This window comes from Pangasianodon hypophthalmus, chromosome 24 (assembly GCF_027358585.1).
Source record: "Pangasianodon hypophthalmus isolate fPanHyp1 chromosome 24, fPanHyp1.pri, whole genome shotgun sequence".
NCBI lineage: Eukaryota > Metazoa > Chordata > Actinopteri > Siluriformes > Pangasiidae > Pangasianodon > Pangasianodon hypophthalmus.
In genome coordinates this window covers 14,651,849-14,661,731 of record NC_069733.1, presented here as the reverse complement: position 1 = coordinate 14,661,731, position 9,883 = coordinate 14,651,849, and the positions used below count along the sequence as shown (strand labels likewise).

The 9,883-nt window shown below is 39.6% G+C and overlaps 1 protein-coding gene across 1 annotated transcript; it reads left to right on the top strand.

Moving 5' to 3' along the window:
- The first annotated feature begins 25 nt into the window (after positions 1-25).
- Positions 26-9,646, top strand: nelfb (negative elongation factor complex member B). Its single transcript, XM_026931004.3, has 13 exons — positions 26-287; positions 1,784-1,944; positions 2,022-2,121; positions 2,210-2,440; positions 2,534-2,719; positions 3,334-3,446; positions 3,556-3,658; positions 4,035-4,130; positions 5,057-5,199; positions 5,350-5,456; positions 6,368-6,509; positions 8,112-8,220; positions 9,202-9,646. The coding sequence occupies exons 1-13, from the start codon at positions 186-188 to the stop codon at positions 9,349-9,351; spliced, it is 1,743 nt and encodes a 580-aa protein (XP_026786805.1). The 5' UTR covers positions 26-185; the 3' UTR covers positions 9,352-9,646.
- The last annotated feature ends 237 nt before the right edge of the window (positions 9,647-9,883 follow it).

Genomic DNA, 9,883 nt, shown 5'->3' with positions numbered 1-9,883 from the left:
CATTTATCTTGCAAGGTCAGGGCCACCCGGTCGATTTAGTTGCGCGTTCAGGAAGTGCGTAAATGCAGAGCGCTCTAAATAATCCACTTCTAGCGAGCGCTGTTGCTATTTTATTACATTCTTCAGCACATATCAGTGTGTAGTTTAAAACTGCTGCAGGACAGTAGAGCTACACTCAGCACAAGATGTTTGCCGGGTTGCCTGAGCTCGGAATATCCAATGGCGAAGATCTGAAGGAAACTTTAACGAACTGCACAGAGCCTTTGAAAGCTATTGACCAGTTTCAGGTAACGGTTATTAGCATGCTACTTGCATTTGGGAAGACTGTAATACTTGCTAGCTATAAATAATTTTATTTCCACACAAATTTTTTTCTGTGTTTGAGTGTGCTATTTATATGACTTATATTATTAGAAGTCGTGATACGTTGCTTGCTCTCTAGCTTAAACCAAACGGGACACATTAAAGGTGCAGTAGTCGAGTTTTTTTATTATTATTATTATTTCTTGATTGTACAAATAACATGATTTAAAAAAAACACACACAATGTATTAAGCCGTGGTTTTAGCAAAGTGCATTCAGTCGCTGAGAAATGCCGTTTGGAAAACCTTCCGGTCCGGAATGCTTGTTTTTGTTTGGATGTGCCTCCTGTCAATCATTTTATAGACACTGTATAGGCCACTGTAGATCCTGGGGGCGGAGCTTCGTGAATACGGGCGGGAATCATTCAAAAGTCGAACCCACCTAACCATTAGAAGTCTAATCTAAAGTCTAATCTTATGTAATGCATCTTTAATGTTATTGACCAGTTTTATTTTTACCAGCATTGTGTATGCTCAACTATTATAACTATTTTAAGATATAAGCTATATAATATTTTGCAATGCACTAATTAATAGGAGCATCAGGAACATCACTATTATAAAAATTGTCCGTAATTCCTATTTTTAACACCCCAAACTCCTTACATAGGTCAGATTACTGGTTATATCTAAAGTAAGCTAGAAAATAAAATTAGAGAATTAATGTTAGTTACATCATTTTACCTGTCTATATGTTGTTAGTGCAATGCAGGTTGCCAGATCTGCATAAAAACAGCCCACATACCCAAATCACCCTGCCTGAATACATATACACACTGCTTTTTAAAGCCGAGTTTACACTGTACAATTTTTGACCTGATTTTGCTGTTGCAGACAAAAATCATATTCACATCGTAAAACAATTCATTAGTCATGAGTTTGAGATTTCAGAACGCATGTGTGTTCATCGGCGGCTGATTCAGTGCCATTGCGACTAAAGTTCTGACTGTGTACAAAGTTTTATTTATTCACAATCTCAGCGTGAGAACGCTTTTATGACGCTCATCTAAAAGACACCAATAGGAGGATGTCATGGGATTATGCAAAACTCACGGGACAGGTATAAATATAGCAGCAATGCTGAAACGTAAGCAGAAATATGCTTCTTAATGTTTCTGTTTATGAATCTCCATTTTCCATGAACATGGATCAACTTGATTGATGACATACACAGAACTTTAATCGAGTTTAAAAGAACTCAGATTCCATGGGAAATCTGCAGCCCTGGTTACCGCAGCCCTCTGATTAAAGTATCACAATGTTATGAGCAGATCTCACCCCAAATATAGAAACACTCTTGCACTGGTCTCACATTTTTTTGATTGGCACGTAATATTAAAGTAATGCAGTATTCCTGAATAGGCTAAAACTCATTATGCCAGGTTCTACTTCACCACAGCAACAGATTTTGTTATGTGTAGATGGAGAACGGCATATTGTTGCCGACGCTGCAGTCTGCGCTTCCTTTCCTCGATCTTCACGGCACTCCTCGGCTGGAGTTTCATCAATCTGTGTTTGACGAGCTCCGGGAGAAGCTGATGGAGCGAGTCGCTTTCATTGCCGAAGGCAAAGACGAGGACAGGTAAGAACAAGACATCTGAGTCTGCGATGACTCATTATTCCATGGTTCTTCTTTACAATATATTCAATCCAACTTAGATACCACAAGTTGGAGGAACTTCTCGAGAAGAGCTTCCCGCTAGTCAAGATGCCGTCCATTCAGCCTGTCGTCATGCAGGTTATGAAACACTTACCAAAGGTGAGAGCTTAATGGCGTTCAGTTTGCTGGTGTTAATGATGTTAATGTCTGCCGCTTGCGTCTCATTTCCGTTGTCCTGTTTGCGCAGGTGCCGGAGAAGAAGCTGAAGCAAGTGATGGCTGATAAGGAGCTGTATAAAGTCTGCGCAGTGGAGGTAAAGAGGCAGATCTGGCAGGATAACCAGGCTCTGTTTGGTGATGAAGTCTCTCCTTTGCTCAAGCAGTACATCGTGGAGAAAGAGGCCGCGCTCTTCAGCAGCGATCTCTCCATCCTGCATAACTTCTTCAGTCCTTCTCCCAAAACCCGGCGGCAGGGAGAGGTGAGCTCCACCATGCTCATTATCCTATGATCATTTCTAATTCCTTAATAAAAGCAAAGTGTAATCAGAGAATGTGTCTGGTGCTTATAACAGGTTGTACAGAAGCTTACTCAGATGATTGGGAAGAATGTAAAACTGTATGACATGGTGCTGCAATTCCTAAGGACGCTCTTCCTGCGCACACGAAACGTGCATTACTGTACCCTGCGTGCCGAGCTCCTCATGTCCCTGCACGATCTGGACGTCAGTGAGATCTGCTCCGTCGATCCCTGCCACAAGGTGAGGAACTGATGTCCACCTTAGTGGTAGCAGTCTCGAGCCTGTTACTAGCAAATACAGCTGTTTAGCAACGTTAATATGATCAGATAGAAATGTTGTTCAGAGCAACAGTGTTCCTCTGGTTGTATTATTACTTTGGCCTTTTGTCCTAGTTTGCGAAGTATATTTTGCATATTGTATTTTGCATAGCTCAGAACTGAAGGTACAGGAGCTGAGTAGTCCTTGAGGCTTTGTTGTTTGTTAGAAACCAAGGAATCAGGGAAATTTTTGTGGTGTGACAAAATCTAAAACGTTGCACTAAAGCGCCATCATCAGGCCAATCTAGTCCATGATGTTTCCTTGCGTAATAGAAGAATATGCTACCCGCTGACCATGTTTTATGTCTCTGAGACTTATTTTAGGGCAAGAAAAAGAAGAAAATCAGAGCAAAAACAATTGTTCCTAGCACTTTCAGTGCTTGGACCCCTAATAAAATGATAATTGTTGGGCAGAATACTACATTTCATACATTTAAAATGCAGTTAAAAGTACTTTATATAGCAGGTCTAAAAATTGAAACACTACAACAGGATGTAAAAGAATACGTTTGAATAAATATTTATTTATTATTCCAGTTCACTTGGTGCTTGGACGCCTGCATAAGGGAAAAGTTTGTTGATGCCAAACGAGCCCGAGAGCTGCAGGGTTTCTTGGACAGTATGAAGAAAGGCCAGGAGCAAGTGCTCGGGTATGACCAATTAACAGAAAGATAACCAAGCGACAGAGCAACTCACTGTTGAATGACACACAAAGTGTTACAGCACTGTGGTTATTGCGTGTATGACTGTCTCTCACAGGGACCTCTCTATGATCCTGTGTGACCCGTTTGCCAGTAACACACTCGTGTTGAGCACAGTGAGGAACCTGCAGGAGCTGCTCAGCCAGGACGCCTTGCCCAGAGTAAGAGTTCCTGATCTGTAATTTTTTTTTTTTTTCTTTTGTAATTTTCCTACTGATGTCTTTTAGTTATTAGCTTACTTGACCGGATTAAATCCAACCTCAACTTGTTATGGGATTTTAAAAAAAGCTCTAGGGATCCAATAACTAGCCACAATATTACTGGACACATTTGAAGAATGAGTCAAATGTTTAAATAGTTGGCTGATGTTCATAAAATAATATATAATATTTTATGAACATCATTAAATAATTATATAATTATATATATAACATTATACAATTGTTCTTCAGAGGGTTAAAACCATAATAAATAGTCAGTCATGAGATACAATAAGTTTTGTGTCAGAGTGTAAAATCACTGTTTGTGTGTGAACAGGACAGTCCAGACCTGCTGCTACTCCTCAGGATGCTCTGTCTTGGTCAGGGAGCCTGGGACATGATTGACAGCCAGGTTTTCAAAGAGCCACGCCTGGTAAGATCATAAGTTGCTATTCATGTCACCTTATTACCCCTTTCACCATTTTTTCAGACCCTGGTAAATTACGGCTGATTGGCATTTATCAACATGCACAAGTACAAAGAAAACAGTGTTACCAAAACTTGTGAAAACTGGCGGGGATTTTTGGTTCACTTTGGTGTACGAAGATTTTTACACATAGCATTACTAAATAATTGTTAAATGCAGTTGTTTGCAAGACATTTTTAAAAAAATATTGATAGTAGTAACAGTTAGATCCTATGTGGCTTTGTTATAAATGGTAATAAAACCAATGTTTTTGTTGTGCCCGCTGATTCATAGCTTATTTTTAATAATCAAGTCACTGGCTGGGGGTCACTGTGACTTAGCGGTTAGCACTATTGCCTCACATCTCTGGGGTTGGGGGTTCAAATCCTGCCTCTGCCCTGAGTGCGTGGAGTTTGCATGTTCTCCCTGTGCTTTGGTGGTTTCCTCCGGATACATCGGTTTCCTCCCCTAGTCCAAAGGCTGATTTGCTCTTCCAAATTGTCCGTAATGAGTGAATGGGTGTGTGAATGTGTGTGATTGTGCCCTGCGGTGGGCTGGGTGCCCTGCGATGGGCCGTCCAGGGTGCCTCTGCCTTGTGCCCCGAGTCCCCTGGGATAGGCTTCAGGCTCTTCCGAAACCCCGTGTAGGATAAGCGATATGGAAAATGGATGGATGGAAGTCATTTGCTTTTTGTAGCCAAGCTGATTTTATCATCTAAGATTTGGCATTTTTGTAGCAGAAAAGTGTGGAACGGTTCCAGATTAAGAACCAACACAGTCACTTGGTGAAAAAGAGCTGTTTGTGTCATGAAAATTTGGGTGCTGAAAGAAGTGTTATTTATTTGAGAAACTATTATTGATATTGATATTGTTTGGGTATTCCTACTCCTTTAGGAATTAGAAGTTGTTACACGTTTCCTGCCAGCCATAATGTCAATAGTGGTGGACGATTACACGTTCACTGTAGAACAAAAGCTCCCCAGTGAAGAGAAGAGCTCCCTCACCTACCCCAACACCCTGCCTGACACTTTTACCAGGTATTTACACACGCTCTTATCAAGTACACACACTGTATGTGATAGTTTTACCCACTTTACACATCTAGTACACAGTTTGCATGTCTAGTACACAGGTATTACTTACTTAGTGTTTTTTAACATTGGTAATCATCTTTCTTTGCTCCTCAGATATCTGCAGGAAAACAGAGTTGCATGTGAGATGGGTCTGTATTATGTCCTCCATATTGCTAAGCAGAGGAATAAAAACGCTCTGCAGAGGTTGCTCCCTTCTTTGGGTAAGCCAGCCACTGGTACACATGCTCTGTATATATTAAACTATTCTGTATATTAGAGAGAGATGGGATAATCTCACCCTGATCATTACTACTGTACTAGAAATTTCTGCCCTGATTGCCCGTATAAAAGAACAGCTAGTGGTGTCTCTTTCTTATTCTGCAATAATAAAATGGTACATCTTTGTTCCATGATCTAATGTGTAAAATATACATATAAATCAGCCATCAATTCAATATGATGTAATTTGGAGCTCGCAATATATTTTGTTTTACAAGAAACATTTTAGCTTGGAAAAGAGGAAGGGCAGGCCCCCGTACTGGGGCTGACACAGACAGGCCACACCTCCCTGTTCAGCCTGTTAAATGCAGAGGCCACGCCTCCTTCATTGTGCCAGACAGGCACAGGGACCACACCTTCTTAAATAGAACTGAAAGACACAGACTGGCCACACCCCATTTGCTGAAATGGACAATTTTTTTTTTGTTGAGCCTGATAACTTTAGAAGGCACAGAGAACACACTTTCTATAAATTGATAGACACTGAGACCACACTTCCTTCACTTGGACTGACAGACTCAGAGACCACACCTCCCTCACTGGGACTCAGAAAAGGAGACTCAGAAAAGGAGAAAAGGGAAGTGAGAGGGGAAAAAATTACAACAAGAAATTGATATGACTGTATTTCTAAGTAAGGTAATGGTGTAGAATAGAAATGTTTCAGAGAAATAAAGAAACATTCTTAAACATTTGCTTGCTGGTGTGTATCACTGCAGCCATATTGAGAATATATCGACTAGTTCACTAAATGTATGTATATTTACATCTGTGTAAATCTGCTGTGAAATCACTGCTGTGGTACACTCTAGTGGCTGTACATGTAATGTGTGTGTGTGTGTGTGTGTGTCTGCAGTGGAGACGTACAATGACATGGCATTTGGTGACATTTTCCTTCATCTGCTTACTGGCCATCTGACCCTTCTGTCTGACGAGTTTGGCACAGAGGAGTTCTGCACATCCGTTTTTGACAACTTCCTCCTCACGTCCTCCTCCAGGTCAGTGTTGCAGTGAACGAGCCTGGGCTTAGCACTCTTACGCTACTTCCTGTACACATTTATAAACATTGACTTACTATGTTGTGGTGACTCATCTCAGGCTTCACAAACCTAAATCTGTAGTCTCAAGCTGGCGACGCGACAGCAGACATTTATGTATCAGTGGCATCACGTCAGTTAATTTTATATATTAGATGTTGAAAAAATAAGAATTAGCTTGTATTTTTAAATCAGGCTTATTAAGGCTACGATTATAAATCAATTCCTTTTGCATCTTGATCCATCTTGATTCTTTTTTTTTTTTTCCTTCATTTTTATAGGCTACATTCTTTTTGTGTTTTAAAATAATATTTAAGTATTCGAATGCAGAATATCCAAGCACAAACTTTTGGAACTAGGTTCATTAATTTGCTTTTTGTTTTTACTACGTTCATAATCAATATATGTTCATTATTATTTATTTTCTGTGAGTAAATAAACAGTAATAAATCTAAAACATTACCTTACCTTATTACATATACCATACCTTATTACATATACATTAACTTTTCTAGGGAGGACTTCAGCATCTGAAACGTAAACATTTCATCGGGAATGTGTCGTCCTTTCGGCATTTTTCAAATGAAAAGCATTTATGCATAAACCTACACTGTAATAACTTGCTGTAAATTTTACAGTACTTTTACTGGCAACCAATATTGCAAGTAAAATACTGTAAAATTTACAGTAAACAACTGTAAAATATATTTACAGTAAAGTACTGTAACATCTTAATGTTGTATAAAATGACACATAACCCAGCACACTTGCTCTTTTTGCTGATGCAGGCTACAACTGAGTTGAAGGTTACGGGTCTTGCCCAACCATGACAGCTTGGCAGTACTGGGATTTGACCACACAACCTTCTGAGCTGTGACTCAAAGCCTTAACCAGTGAACCACCACAATACCACCGCAACTAGCTTGCACTGATTCAGCTACTTCTAGCACTGAATTAACACCACTAAAAGACTGCAATGAATCAGTGCAAGCGAGCTGTGCTAGCTGTGGTGGCTCAGTGGTTAGAGCTTCGTGTTGCAGATAAGAAGGTCAGGAGTCCAAATCCCAGCACCTCCAAACTACCATGATTGGATCCTTGAGCAAAACCCTTCAGCTCAGCTGTAACCTGCATCAACATACTGGCTTATGTGTTATTTTATACTATGTATGATATTACAGTACTTTACTGTAAATATGTTTTACAGTTGTTTGCTGTAAATTTCGCAATACTTTATTGGCAACCCAGTAATTTTTTTTTTACAGTTTATGTGAACATCCAGCAAAGATGTTTTCTCGCATCTAAGATTCGATTATTATTATTTTTTTCCATTTCTGGTTTCAATATGTCTCATGTGTGGGTCAGGAAAACGCCAAGGGTAATGCCACTTTAATATAAAGCAATATATAATGCCTCTATATATATGCCACTATATAATGACTTTGTATACCATTTATCTAGAATGTTTAAGAATTGTTATTTTTATTGAAACTTTCAAGGTGTAGTGTCACAACCCTTTTCTGAAGTATCTCACAATATCTTTATATCTCACCACTCACTTTTCAGCAAGGAGAATGTGCACAGACACACTCTACGCTTGCTGAACCATCTCCACCAGAAGGTGCACTCCTCATCCATGGAAACACTGATGAAAACACTTGAACCACCCAAACAGGTACAACTGCATTAAATAAACCCAAAAGCCACTAAATGACACCCTTTCCTGAGTGATACTCCTGTTCTTATTTCTACTTTTGCATGTGGAAGTAGGATAAGTTTATGGTTTACATGTGATACTTGGTCTGTTAGTGTTATGGACACCAATATGATACAATATCTAGAAAATAATACAAATTAATAGGTTTGGTGGTTTAATTTTAAGTATGTCATAATTTCCTGGAAAACAATAAAACATTTTTTGATGACTCCTGTGCTAGACTTGTGTTCATCCAATTAAATGCTCTCTAGAACATATATGTCCCACCCCTGGAGGCGTGTCTTGCTCTTCGCTAGCAGTTTGTTAGTAGCAAACATGGTTCATCAGTGTGTTTTCTGGTTGTGTGTCTCCTCACACATTATTCACTTTTCCAACCCCTGCTTGAGAAAAATTGGTTGGAACTTATTTGAAGAAGGTAGACGGCCGATGCTTGAACTCGGCTCCATCATGTACAGCATAACTCCAAGAACACACAGCATCTTGTTGTCCAGGATATCGTCCCGGTTAAAGTGGACAAGCATGGGTGAAGGGAGTCGTGAGAAATCTTCCACAGTTGAGAAAAGGCTCTTGATAAACTCATCACTGTTTTCCTTATTTAGCTAGTTCGCTATAAGCTACTGTCATGATTGTCTAGATTGGGCAGGAGTGTGGTGTATCTCGAACGTAAATCAGTCAAGCATTTAAAATCACGCCGTCTTCATGTTTCAAAATGAAATAGATCAACATACGGAATCAAATCATGGCTCTCAAGCCATTTCATGGGGACGTTACATACTGTATTCTCTGATTCAGGAATTTGCTTGGTAATTCATAGCTGTTTCAAGTTCATAGTTTTATCATGGAGGAGATATCTAAGTGGTGTCTGTAATACAGTAGCACCATCCAAGTAGGGCTTTTCACATCGTTGTAGTAATTCTGTTCTGTATTTTACGGCCATAGAGCAGTGAGCCGGTAAAAGAGCTCTACACACAGCTGGTGGAAAAGATTGAGGCGTCTAAACGGAGTCCGCCTGAACCCGAGGAAGCTCCGACCCTGGACCTGGGCCTGCACCCGGTCACCGTCCCCACCACGCCCACCACTCCTCTCTGATACTGACGGCAATCATGCAGAGACGGATGGCGACGCGGCTGTATTTCAGTAATGTGTTTGGATCTTTTCTCTTTTTCTTATCTAAAGGTCATTTTAAAAACATCACCTTGGTGCAGAATGGCACTGTTGAGGGCTAGTGCTTGTTTTGTTATGAGTGAGTATTTTAAAGTGTGATCTTGTTTAATTGTTGTATCAGTTAAAAGTGATACTATGTGTACAGTACTGTTGTGACTGACTGTATGTATGGATTGTTTGTAGCCAAGCCCAGCTGTAAATAAAATTATTTAGAAAATGATCCCTTGTTCTTTCAAGTCTTCCAATTATGCCTACTTTTATTTATTTATTTATTTATTTATTTATTTATTTATTATGGGGATAACCAACGTTAATTTGAAAACTCTGGCAGGAAACATGTCCCTGATAACAACTGAGGAACTTAAACTAATGTTTGTGCCCTATTTATCTTCCTCTATTTTTTTTTTTTTTTTTAAGTAGATTATCACAGATCACGAGAGACAAACCTGTTCCTCTG